Raw genomic sequence first — 13,640 nt, 5'->3', positions numbered from 1 at the left:
GTGCTTCTTGGCCATCTGTATGTCTTCTTTGGAGAAATGTCTATTTAGGTCTTCTGCCCATTTTGGGATTGGGTTGTTTGTTTTCTTAATATTGAGCTGCATGAGCTGTTTACATATTTTGGAGATTAATCCTTTGTCCATCGATTCGTTTGCAAATATTTTCTCCCATTCTGAGGGTTGTCTTTTCGTCTTGTTTATGGTTTCCTTTGCTGTGCAAAAGCTTTGAAGTTTCATTAGGTTCCATTTGTTTATTTTTGTTTTTATTTCCATTACTCTAGGAGATGGATCAAAAAAGATCTTGCTGTGATTTATGTCAAAGAGTGTTCTTCCTATGTTTTCCTCTATGAGTTTTATAGTGTCTGGTCATACATTTAGATCTCTAGTCCATTTTGATTCTATTTTTGTGTATGGTGTTAGGGAGTGTTCTAGTTTCATTCTTTTACATGTAGCTGTCCAGTTTTCCCAGCACCACTTATTGAACAGGTGTCTTTTCTCCACTGGATATTCTTGCCTCCTTTATCAAAGATAAGGTGAACATATGTGCGTGGGTTTATCTCTGGGCTTTCTATCCTGTTCCATTGATCTATATTTCTGTTTTTGTGCCAGTACCATACTTTCTTGATTACTGTAGCTTTGTAGTATAGTCTGAACTCAGGGAGTCTGATTCTTCCAGCTCTGCTTTTTACCTCAAAACTGCTTTGGCTATTCGGGGTCTCTTGTGTCTCCATACAAATGTTAAGATTTTTTGTTCTAGTTCTGTAAAAAAGGCAGGCCACTGGTAATTTGGTAGGGATTGTATTGAATCTGTAGATCGCTTTGGGTAGTATAGTCATTTTCACAATATTGATTCTTCCAATCCAAGAACATGGTATATTTCTTCATCTGTTTATGTCATCTTTGATTTCTTTCATCAGTATTTTATAATTTTCTGAGGACAAGACTTTTGTCTCCTTAGGGAGGTTTATTCCTAGGTATTTTTTTCTTTTTGTTGCAGTGGTAAACAGGAGTGTGTCCTTGATTTCTCTTTCTGATTTTTCATTGTTGGTGTAGAGGAATGACAGAGATTTCTGTGCATTAATTTTATATCCTGCAACCTTACCAAATTCATTGATTAGTTAGAGTAGTTTTCTGGTAGCATCTTTAGGATTCTCTATGTATAGTATCATGTCATCTGCAAACAGTGACAGTTTTACTTCTTCTTTTCCAATTTGTATTCCTTTTATTTCTTTTTCTTCTCTGATTACTGTGGCTAGGACTTCCAAAACTATTTTGAATAATAGTGGTGAGAGTGGACATCCTTGTCTTGTTCCTAATCTTAGAGGAAATACTTTCAGTTTTTCATCATTGAGAATGTTGTTTGCTGTGGGTTTGTCATATATGGCCTTTATTATGTTGAAGGAGCTTCCCTCTATGCCCCCTTTCTGGAGAGTTTTTATTATAAGTCAATGTTGAATTTTGTCAAAAGTTCTTCTGCATCTATTGAGATGATCATATGGTTTTTCTCTTTTAATTTGTTAATGTGGTTTATCACATTGATAGACTTGCATATATTGAAGAATCCTTGCATTCCTGGAATAAACCCCACTTGATCATGGTGTATGATCCTTTTAACATGTTGTTGGATTCTGTTTGCTAGTATTTTGTTGAGGATTTTTTCATCGATATTCATCAGTGATATTGGTCTGTAATTTTTTTTTTTTTGTACTATCTTTGTGTGATTTTGGTATCAGGGTAATGGTGGCCTCATAGAATGAGTTTGGGAGTGTTCCTTCCTCCGCAATTTTATGGAAGTTTGAGAAGGATGGGTATTAGCCCTTCTCTAAATGTTTGATAGAATTCACCTGTGAAGCCATCGGGTCCTGGACTTTTGTTTGTTGGAAGATTTTTAATCACAGTTTCAATTTCATTACTTGTGATTGATCTGTTCATATTTTCTATTTCTTCCTGGTTCAGTCTTGGAAGGTTATACCTTTCTAAGAATTTGTCCATTTCTTCCAGGTTGTCCATTTTATTGCCATAGAGTTGCTTGTAATAGTCTCTTAGGAGGATTTGTATTTCTGCGGTGTCTGTTGTAACTTCTCCTTTTTCAATTCTAATTTTGTTGAGTCCTCTTCCTCTTTTTCTTGATGAGTGTGGCTCATGGTTTATCAATTTTGTTTATCTTCTCAAAGAACAAGCTTTTAGTTTTATTGATCTTTGCTATTCTTTTCTTTGTTTCTTTTCCATTTATTTCTGCTCTGATCTTTAGGATTTCTTTCCTTCTATTAACTGTGGGTTTTGTTTCTTCTTCTTTCTCTAGTTCCTTTAGGTGTAAGGTTAGATTGTTTATTTGAGATTTTTCTTGTTTCTTGAGGTAGGCTTGCATAGCTATAAACTCCCCTCCTAGTACTGCTTTTGCTGCATCCCATACGTTTTGGATCATTGTGTTTTCATTGTCATTTGTCTCTAGCTATTTTTTGATTTCCTTTTTGATTTCTTCAGTGATCTCTTGGTTATTTAGTAACGTATTGTTTACCCTCCGTGTGTTTGTGTTTTTTATGTTTTTTTCCTTGTAATTCATTTCTAATCTCATAGTGTTGTGGTCAGAAAAGATGCTTGATATGATTTCAGTTTTCCTAAATTTACTGAGACTTGATTTGTGACCCAAGTGATCTATCCTGGAGAATGTTTCTGTGCACTTGAGAAGAAAGTGTGATCTGCTGTTTTACCTGTAATGTCCTATAAATATCTATTAAATCTATGTGGTCTGTTGTGTCGCTTAAAGCTTGTGTTTCCTTATTAATTTTCTGTGTGGATGATCTGTCCATTGGTGTAAGTAAGGTGTTAAAGTCTCCCACTATTATTGTGTTACTGTCGATTTCCTCTTTTACAGCTGTTAGCAGTTGCCTTATGTATTGAGGTGCTCCTATGTTGGGTGCATATATATTTATAATTGTTATATTCTCTTCTTGGATTGATCCCATGATAATTATGTAGTGTCCTTCCTTGTCTCTTGTAACATTCTTTATTTTAAGTCTATTTTGTCTGATATGAGAATTGCTACTCCACCTTTCTTTTTATTTCCATTTGCATGGAATATCTTTTTCCATCCCCTTACTTTCAGTCTGTATGTGTCCCTAGGTTTGAAGTGGGTCTCTTGTAGACAGCATATAGATGGGTCTTGTTCTTGTATCCATTCAGCAAGCCTGTGTCTTTTGGTTGGAGCATTTAATCCATTCACGTTTAAGTTAATTATCGATATGTATGTTCCTATTACCATTTTCTTAATTGTTTTGGGTTTCTTTGTGTAGGTCCTTTTCTTCTCTTGTGTTCCCCACTTAGAGAAGTTCCTTTACCATTTGTTGTAGAGCTGGTTTGGTGGTGCTGAGTTCTCTTAGCTTTTGCTTCTCTGTATAGCTTTTGATTTCTCCATCGAATATGAATGAGATCTTTGCTGAGTAGAGTAATCTTGGTTGTAGGTTCTTCCCTTTCATCACTTTAAGTATATCATGCCACTCCCTTCTGGCTTGTAGAGTTTCTGCTGAGAAATCAGCTGTTAACCTTATGGGAGTTCCCTTGTATATTATTTGTCATTTTTTCCCTTGCTGCTTTCAATAATTTTTCTTTGTCTTTAATTTTTGCCAATTTGATTACTACGTATCTTGGCGTGTTTCTCCTTGGGTTTCTCCTGCCTTGGACTCTCAGCACTTCCTGGACTTGGGTGGCTATTTCCTTTCCCATGTTAGGGAAGTTTTCGACTATAATCTCTTGAAATATTTCTCGGGTCCTTTCTCTCTCCCTTCTCTTTCTGGGACCCCTATAATGCGAATGTTTTTGTGTTTAATGTTATCCCAGAGGTCTCTTAGGCTGTCTTCATTTCTTTTCATTCTTTTTTCTTTATTCTGTTCTGCAGCCGTGAATTCCACCATTCTGTCTTCCACGTCACTTATCCATTCTTCTGCCTCAGTTATTCTGCTATTGAATCCTTTTAGTGTAGTTTTCATTTCAGTTATTGTATTGTTCATCTCTGTTTGTTCTTTAATTCTTCTAGGTGTTTGTTAAACATTTCTTGCATCATCTCTATCTTTGCCTCCATTCTTTTTCTGAGGTCCTGGATCATCTTCACTATCATTATGCTGAATTCTTTTTCTGGAAAGTTGCCTATCTCCACTTCATTTAGCTGTTTTTCTGGGGTTTTATCTTATTCCTTCACCTGGTACATAGCCTTCTGCCTTTTCATCTTGTCTTTCTGTGAATGTGGTTTTTTTCCACAGGCTGCAGGATTGTAGTTCTTCTTGCTTCTGCTGTCTGCCCTCTGGTGGATGAGGCTCTCTAAGAGACTTGTGCAAGTATCCTGATGGGAGGGACTGGTGGTGGGTAGAGCTGGGTGTTGCTCTGGTGGGCAGAGCTCAGTAAAACTTTAATCATCTTGCCTGCTGATGGGTGGGGCTGAGTCCCCTCCCTCTTCATTGTTTGGCCTGAGGCGACCCAACACTGAAGCCTACCTGGGCTCTTTGGTGGAGCTAATGGCAGACTCTGGGAGGGCTCACACTGATGAGTACTTCCCAGAACTTCTGCTGCCTGTGTCCTTGTCCTCATGGTGAGACAGAGCCACCCCCTGCCTCTGCAGGAGACCCTCCAACACTAGCTGGTAGGTCTGGTTCAGTCTCCCCTGGGGTCACTGCTCCTTCCCCTGGGTCCCAATGCACACACTACTTTGTGTGTGCCCTCCAAGAGTGCAGTCTCTGTTTCCCCCAGTCCTGTCGAATTCCTGCAATCAAATGCCACTAGCCCTTAAGTCTGATTCTCTAGGCATTCCTCCTCCCGCTGCCAGACCCCCAGGTTGGGAAGCCTGATGTGGGGCTCAGAACCTTCATTCCAGTGGGTGGACCTCTGTGGTATAAGTGTTCTCCAGTTTGTGAGTCACCTACCCAGCAGTTATGGGATTTGATTTTATTGTGATTGTGCTCCTTCTACTGTCTCATTGTGGCTTTTCCTTTGTCTTTGGATGTGGGGTATCTTTTTTGGTGAGTTCCAGTGTCTTCCTGTCAATGACTGTTCAGCAGTTAGTTGTGATTCTGGTGTTCTCGCAAGAGGGAGTGAGATCACGTCCTTCTACCAAGGAGAAATCTTTAAGATGTCATCAACTTCTTGCTTGTTGGCCTATTATATGAACAGTTAATGTATAATATTGCTACATAATGTTTCTGATTGATATTTCCACTAATAGTTAAACATATATTACTCAGTACTGTTTGATAATGATTATCTTATATTCTCTGTTGAAGTTATTTTTTATAATTTCATGTAAGTTGACTGTATCAGCTATAAGTTATTCACTAATATTGATCACAAATTATGCTAGTCTTGTTGGGAGAAACAAAGGGTTTATTTATGTTAGTACTGGACAAGACTAATTTTACTAGCCCTTTTATAATTATTATTTGCATATTCAAATACACAGCTTTCCAGAAGCAAACCAGAATGTTGTTTAAATTAAAAAGTAGAGTAATTCACTAATTTGTTGTACAAAAAGATAGCTATATTTGTGAAATTATATTTAAAGGGTAGTACCTCTGAATTTTTTTTAAATTGTTGCATAACAAACAAATGTCCCTGCAAAGATTTATTTATACAGTAAATTTTATTACGTGCTTAATGCTGTTCTAGGTCTTAGGGTTTCCTGTATGTAGTCCTAGCACTATCTTGTGTACCATAAGATACAGTCATGTTTATTGTCTTGTACAGAGCTTTCTAAAAGGACGTTTTAAATTTTATAATTAAAAAAAGTTAAGATTTCTTTTGTAATTTGATTTGTTTCTGTTTGCAGAGCGCCCTCTTCACTACACAGAAAATGTGTTGGAACAGGTGCTTCGGTGGAGTTCATTAGCTGAACCTGGATCTGCTTATCTTGTGGTGAAGAGATTCTTAACCATTGACACAGTTAAACACTATAATGGTAGGTGCTGTCATTTCGCATTGCAACTATGATTGAAAATTCAAGTGGTTAAAGGATAATTATTATGGCACAAGTGTTTTCTGAAAATGTAAAAATGAGTAGCTAAATGAAAAATCTACTGCCATTATTGTTAGAAAGAAGAATATATAGACCAAGTGCCAGGGTCATATTTTCCTGGTGGGTCAGACTGTGGTAATAGTTGGTTAATTTGACCGTATCAAATTAAAGATTTAGCAGGAATGATTCATCTTTTTAAGGTTTTGAGTTTAGTTTATTTATTTGCCATGCTTAAGTGTTTTCCTAATTTTTAGATAGATGGTGAATCATCTTGAATTATATTTACATTTGAAAGTTCTCCAAGCATTCAAGAATCGCAAGCTCTGAGATTGTGTGCTTGTTATAATTCTCACCTATTTTGCAGTAATATTGGAAAACAAATACAAAATAAATACTTCCAATAAGGATATTTGCCATCCAACTGGGAGAAGACATGTATACATGTAAGGTTAAATAAGAAGTTAGCTAGCACGGGGGATCCATATAAGACAGTCTCTGAACTTGTTTGAGGTATCAGAAAACTTTCATTTTGAAACTTAGATTCTTCTGTTATGTTTACATCATCTGACAGATTAGAAAAAGATTTCTTGCCACACTGTCTATAAACCAACCCCGAAAGCAGAGGATTTAAGTTTTATAAGATAAAATTTACCACAACTTTTATAATTCATATTGATAATAACCATTACTATTTATTAATCAGGTATTATAAAATGAGCTCTCTGCATACCAAAACTCATTTATACTTTTTAAAAAATTTCTCCAGGAGTTATATTATCATTTGAATTTTACAATTGAGAAAAGGGAAGCTCAGAGAAATTAAGTAACTTGCCTCCAGATCACACATTTATTAAGTACTAGATTTGAGAACAGATTGGTTTTACTTCTAATTATTAAGAAAAAAGAAAAAAGATGGGGAAGTGGGTACAGTTCTTAAATGCGGTAAAGCTACTTGGTATGACTGCAGACTCTCTAGCTAGTAGCCATAAGTCAGCACGTTCTTAATTGTACCAGGCTAATCTGATATGTTTCTGATTTCATGATAATCTGGCTACTATAACAGACTACAATAGACTAGATGGCTCATAAACAACAGAAGTTTATTTCTCACAGTGTGGAGCCTAGAAGTCTGACATCAGGGTGCCAGCCTGGCCAAGTTCTGGTGAGAGGCCTCTTCCAGGTTGCAGACTGGGGACTTCTTGTATCCTCCCAGGGCAGAGAGCAGAGAGGGGGAAGCACACTCTCTGTGACTCTTAACAAGGGCACTAAGCCCATTCCTGAGGATTCCACCCTCATGACCTCATCTAATCCTAATTACCTCATAAAGGCCCCACCTCCTAAAACCTGATACCATGTAGGTAGGTTTCAACATATGAATTGGGGAAACATAAACATTCAGTCCATAACTCTGCCCTTCATATCTTACAATTACACAAAAGTATTTTTACAAAATGCAAGCAGTTTAACAGCTTCTATGTCATTCTGGTCTTACTAGCATCTAAATAAATACAACATGTGTTCTTTTTGCTATAGAAATTTAGCCTTTTAGACAACTTTATCTTGTTTAACTTCTTTCTTACTGCTACATATGATTTTGGCCACATCCTCTGTATACTGCTCAACGATTGCAATAGAAATTCTCTCTCATCATATGACTGCTACAAGCATCCCTGTCATAGAGCAGTGATTGTCAGGTCGGGGAGATTTTTGTCCCCCAGGGGGCATTTGGCAATGTCTGGAGATATTTCTGATGGTCACACTGGGTAGGGTGGTGCTTCTGGTATTTAGTGGTTAGAGACCAGAGATGCTGCTAAACATCCTACAATACACAGGAAGGCTCTTTACAACAAAGCATAATCTGGCTCAACATGTCAGTGGTGTCATGTTGAGAATCTCTGATTTAGATAACCTTTGAAATCTGGCCTAACTCTTAAAATCTGTTATTCTTTCATTTTAACATTGAGATAAAGGAAACGTATTGAGTTTATGAACAAACTCCTGCCTGCATTATGAAATATATTATAGGTTCTCATGGCTTCTTTTCTTTTAGAAAATAAGTCATCTTTTCAGGTAAATTTTAATTTATTTTTGGTGAGAATTTTCCTTTTTCTAATATCCCTCAAAAATGTCTCTTAATTCTCCATGTTGCAAAAACTTAGCTCTTGTTTGAATGCTAGTGGACTGGCTATGTGAATAAAACCAGACAAGAATAAGATCTTAAAAGGCTATAATATAAAGGAAGGTTTTGTGCAGGTGGCCTGAGGGATAACCCAAAGCAAGGATATCATTAAGCGCTGTATTAGCGATGTTAGATTGAGTGGGTTTACTCACATCTGAGTAAAATCTTTGTTGTTTAAGGGCAACAAGAAATGGTCGAGTGACAAACTATAAATTGCTCTACCGACAAACTAGGTAGGAAGATTGGGCATTTAATTGGGCATTAAAATGATGCCTCACCTATTGTACACGGCCTCTTTTGGGGGTTATGAGTGTGTCCTGTTTTGAAAGCATCAGGCTTCTGTAAGGTCTAGACAAAGCAGTGGAAAAGGTCTAGACAAACAGTGGAAAGCAGGCTTACATGACAGTTTCTGAGATTTGGATGAAATATTCTCTAGAGTAAGATGTCAGTAAACTCTTATGCTACTCTCATATCTCCTGCATTCCTCTGACAGGGTGGGAGCTATGAAACTTATCACTACCCCTGCACTCTACCCTCCTCAGCTGGCCAAGCCAATACACAACTTGTTATTATGATATCAATAGTTCTTTCTACCAGGAAATTATGTCCCTCTGAATGAAAAAAAAAAAAAGTCAGGTTTTAGAGTAACCCTCAGGAAATACATTAATTAGACCATTTCATATTAGTAGTTATGTACTTTTGGTCAGAAACAGGAGTACCTATGAAGTAAATACTTAACTTTCTTTTTTAGTTTTCTAGCCAATAAAATTTTTATAAATGTTTTTATTAGAGCTTGATTTATATTCAGATTGTCAAAGTAAAATCTTTTTCATTATGGTTGGTTCTGCATCTGTGTGCATTTAGGATTGTCATTTTAAAGGTTTGGCCTATTGTTTGTTTTTAAATCAACTTCTAAAGTCATGATTTTTTCTTATAGTCATGTCTTACAGTAACCTGGGGATTCTAAGTACTTCTTATGGGGTACCCTGTGTGATAGATTTTAGGTTGGTTAGGTATTCAGTCTACTTTGTCTTTGTCTTGGCAAATGTCTCCTAAATCAATCACAGTGACCACCTACTCCAGAGTTATTGCTCCATTCATTACATGCACTACTACTTAAAATTGGGATCTAAAGGGAAAATAGTGAAAGTAAATCAAATGTGATTTCTCTGTCAATTTGTTAGCAGAAAAACTGGAATCACCTCAGAAACACATGGCTCTTCACAGCAGAGAGGAAACAATGTTAAGGATTTCTTTTCCTTTCTTAAGATTTTCTTATTCTAACCTGGGGGCCAAGTGGAAATTAGCACAGTTTGAAACAAGGCTGGTTGGTTACAACCATACTTTTCTCTCAGTAATGAATAGCTATTGTGTTAATATTTTCTTAAAACATAAAGTAGCACCGACACATCCGTCACACCTGTCTCATCATACCTGACACCTTTTGCCACAAACCTTAGTGTCTGTCTACCTATCCCTATCTCTTCCTGTCTCTCCTTTATCTACACACACACACACACACACACGACTTGCATTTCATTAATTGCATGATGGTATTTCTGATTTTATGCAACAAATTATAGGCATATACTTTTGTTTGATACCACCTTCTTGCTTAATGAAAAATTTTATCAAATAATAAGTTTAGGGGTTTGGGGTTGTTTAGGGGTTTTAATTTTCTCAATTTGTTCATTTTATCTCAATAGTTTAAAATATAGATATCACAAGAAGGAATAGACTTTAGAGTCAAACAACACTTAATTTCTGCTCATTCATTTAAGGTAATGAGGAAGCATACTTTACTTTTATACAAGTATGTAAGAGTAAATGAATTTTCTGTTGCCTCTACTTAAAAATCAATTCTGTGTTTTGCAAAAGCAGCATTGTATTTCTGAGAAGCATTTGGGGCTATTGTCCTTATTGTAATGAGGAGGTAACTAACTTGAAAAGAAAAATAATAGTCTGAATTTCTTTTCTACCCCATGGATTATGGCTGAGACATTGAGATAGGGAGAATGAAACTTCATTCAAATTGCCATTTAGACTTTGTCAGAGCTAATCATATTAGACCACCTTATATTATCATTATCTCATATTAAGTTTCAACATCTCTATCACAAGTTAGCCATAAATTTATAGCTTCTATAAGGTTCCAGAATAAATAATTTTTTCTTGCAGAAGTCTTATTTTAAGCACTAAAGTTCTTTAATATTACCCCAATAGAATGTGATACAACAGAATCAAGTTTTAATGATCTCAATGGGGAAGAACTACTTTTAAGATAGAAGATGTAACTCAAATGAAAATGCGTGTGGGTTTCTAAATTTAGATTGCCACATATGACAGATGCTTTGGAATTAAATTTACATTAGAATAGAATAGTTCAAAATGCAAATGCTTCCAGCAAATTCAGACCTGGAAAGCTGAGCCATCCCCTATCCACTGACTTAAGAAAATAAAGGAAAATTCCAGCAAAAATAATATGAGTTCATAAATCATAGTCTAGCTGAAATAATTTATATTCCACTCCCATCATATCTTTTTAAATCCAAAGATGTGTAAAAGTTGAAAGTAAGATCCAGTCCACTTCAAGTGGAAGTATTTTCTTGGAAATTGATGATAGAATAGAAAAGTAGTGTTCTACTTTCTACAATTTGCTGCATTGTCAGTAAAATGGTGTGGAATCTCTGGCACTTTTCTAGTCAATCCTCCAGTAGTAAGTATATTTACAATTTTACTGCTTAAGGATAATCTAATTACAAAAGGATGTTATCAGGCTGCTAGTTCTATTAAGCATTACTTCTTCAATACAAGTAACAAAGGAAAATATACTACTCAGTCGTAGAACTAAATTTTATTAAATACATTTTGAGCGAATGTCATGCAGTGAGTGAACTATATCAAATTCTGCTTCCTCCAAATAATAAAGAATATATGTGTTCTATATAATCAATATCAAACAAAGGAAAATATGGATAATTTTTAATTTGGAATTTAATTTAATTTAATTTGGAAGAAATTTCTAGATTTCAGGCTGCAAATATTGCCAAATATCACTTGGTTGTGGCACATTCTCTCATGAAAACTGCTTGTCTCCTTCAGCACTTAGAGTACATGCGCAGGGGTGGAACTTGGTTTTTCAGATAATGTACAGGCCTGAGAAAATTGTCTTTGCCAGCAAAAGAGGAAGGGAGACACATAGAGACCATGGAAAGTAGACCCATTTGTTTTATATTCCCTTTTCGTTGCTCAGATCATATATAAGAGATAAATTGTTCATAGTTTCTATGCATTTACTGGGCGCCAGATGCTGAGCTGATGGCTTTGCATACACCATGTCATTTAATCTTCCTAGCAGTCTTAAGGGGTTTTTTACTAGTACTCTCTAAGCCTTTTATAAATGGAGAAACTTGGACATGGAGACGTTACGTAACTTCCTCAAGGTGACCGGCTGGTAAGTGGAGAAGCAGATTTTAGTTTTTAAAACTCTTGTAAATTCAGTCTATAAATCACCAGGCCTTTGGAAGGGTAATTTTTTCCATACTGTTTACTACAGACTCTGCAGTACAGAAAAAAATGATGTCTGTCCTCCATTAGATAAATAACCAATTACATTCTGCTTGCTATGTGCTAAGCACTCTTCTAAATACTTTACATACCAGATCTACTGGGTGATCACTGTATAAATCCCCATTTAGCAGGTGAGGAAACTGAGATTTAGAGGTTACTACCTGGGATCCAGTGGAGGATGTGGTTGTCATTCAAGCCCAGGTAGTCTAGCTCCAGAGCAAACTCTTAGTCACTGTGCTATGTTAGTTCTCACATAGGTTGGGGAGGAAAATTTAAAGCCCACAATTTTTTAAAAAGCAAACATGAAATTATTATTTTTTCAAGATCAGATGAGATTGGGTGCATTCAGGGTGGTATAGCCATAGACTGAAATTATTATTTTTAAGAGCAAAATTATGAGACAAACATGACTTTTCATGTATTCAATGCCTAACTTTTATCTTAGAGTTTTAAAGACATGAATAACAAGTATGGACTGGAGTAGTTAGAAAAAATCTTCAAGGATGAGTTGGGTCCAGAAGTGGGGGGTAGAATTTGTATAGAACCAAGGAGAATGGCATTTCCCTTAGGTTCACTCAGATGATCAACTTCAGTCATGCCACAGAGACACAGATTGGTTTTCCAAACAGTGTATTATGATCAACTGACTTATAAATAAATATTATATTTTAACTTAATAGCTTATGAAGATGAGTAGGAGGAGTCTATTTATTTAGTCCTTGAAAAGTCAGGGAAAGAAGTTTAGGCTTTTAATGTTACATAAGTAAGACTTCAAATAGTAAAAAAAAAAAAAATAGAGTTTTGGAAAGGGTATTAACATGATAAAACAGTATTTGCATAGCACAAATCTGGAATTATATGGAGCCATTAGAAAAGCAGGACGTGGAATTATAGAATCCTGGCGTCTAGGTATTAGGTAGAAAAGGCGGGGGTTAAGGAGATGATATTGGAAAAGAAGTGGAATTGAACCCCAGAGAGAAACTTTGAGAGAACAATGGCTGGACTGCTAGATGACTGGGCATGAAGGATAAAGGGGGAATATGTATTCTAGAAATACCATTCCTAGTTTATGTTCCCCCACCTGCTTCTCTCTCTTTGTGTCTCTCCCTATCTCTGTCTGTCTCTGTCTCTCCTTCCCAAGACCCTCCAAGCTCCTCCACAGATCAGTTATTTTATTGGGATTAGGGGCCACTAGTTAGGAATTACTATTTTTGTCTAAGAACTTGAGGTTTTTCAAATGATTTGGAAAACTGTTTTTTTTCTTTGGGTGGGGAGATCAGTTTCATAGTCTCAGTAATATGATGTCCGTTCTGTTTAAATAAATAAATTGACCATTCTGCGTGGTTTCATACATGTACTTTTTAAGGACTTTTCTAATTAATAACAAAATTACAGCACAATATAACTAAGAATACCAATCTGTTATCTTGCCCAGTGTTAACTCTAAAGAACCTTCACTGAACTCAACTGAGCCTTCCTTCCTTGTCTGAGCAAACACCTGGAGGGGGAAAGGGGTTTATGATTCTCTAATGATAACAATGTCTCTAGATCTTAAACTTTCTCCCCAGGATGAGGTAGAGGGAGTGAAAATACAAGTGTGAAGTACTCCACAGTTGAGGGACCTGGCAGTACTGGAAAAGCTTGGAAAAGTGAATTATTGGAAGCCATTTAATTCATATCCTTCGTTGTGTTACACACTGAGTCATGCACAATGTCCCCAAAGTACATAACTTCATCTTGGCCCTTAAGCGATGGGTGTTTTTTCTACTTATTTTAACATTGTGTGAGCTTTTAGAAATTCTTCTAAGTTCTCATGGAACTTAGTGTTTCAAGGTTCTTTTTGGTCTTTCCTTCTCCTTAACATATATTCCTCTCAAAGCCTCCTCCCGAGTCCCT

The 13,640-nt window shown here is 36.2% G+C and overlaps 1 protein-coding gene across 3 annotated transcripts in view; it reads left to right on the top strand.

The window, feature by feature from the left end:
- Positions 1-13,640, top strand: part of ARAP2 (ArfGAP with RhoGAP domain, ankyrin repeat and PH domain 2) — a 199,542-nt gene that overhangs the window by 146,406 nt on the left and 39,496 nt on the right. For all 3 annotated transcript variants that reach the window (XM_067735692.1, XM_067735690.1, XM_067735691.1), the window contains one exon: positions 5,810-5,938. In XM_067735692.1, coding sequence (XP_067591793.1) covers positions 5,810-5,938 — 129 coding nt within the window. The remainder of the gene's footprint in view (positions 1-5,809; positions 5,939-13,640) is intronic.

This window comes from Pseudorca crassidens, chromosome 4 (assembly GCF_039906515.1).
Source record: "Pseudorca crassidens isolate mPseCra1 chromosome 4, mPseCra1.hap1, whole genome shotgun sequence".
Classification (NCBI taxonomy): domain Eukaryota; kingdom Metazoa; phylum Chordata; class Mammalia; order Artiodactyla; family Delphinidae; genus Pseudorca; species Pseudorca crassidens.
This window is presented reverse-complemented; position numbering and strand designations above follow the sequence as displayed.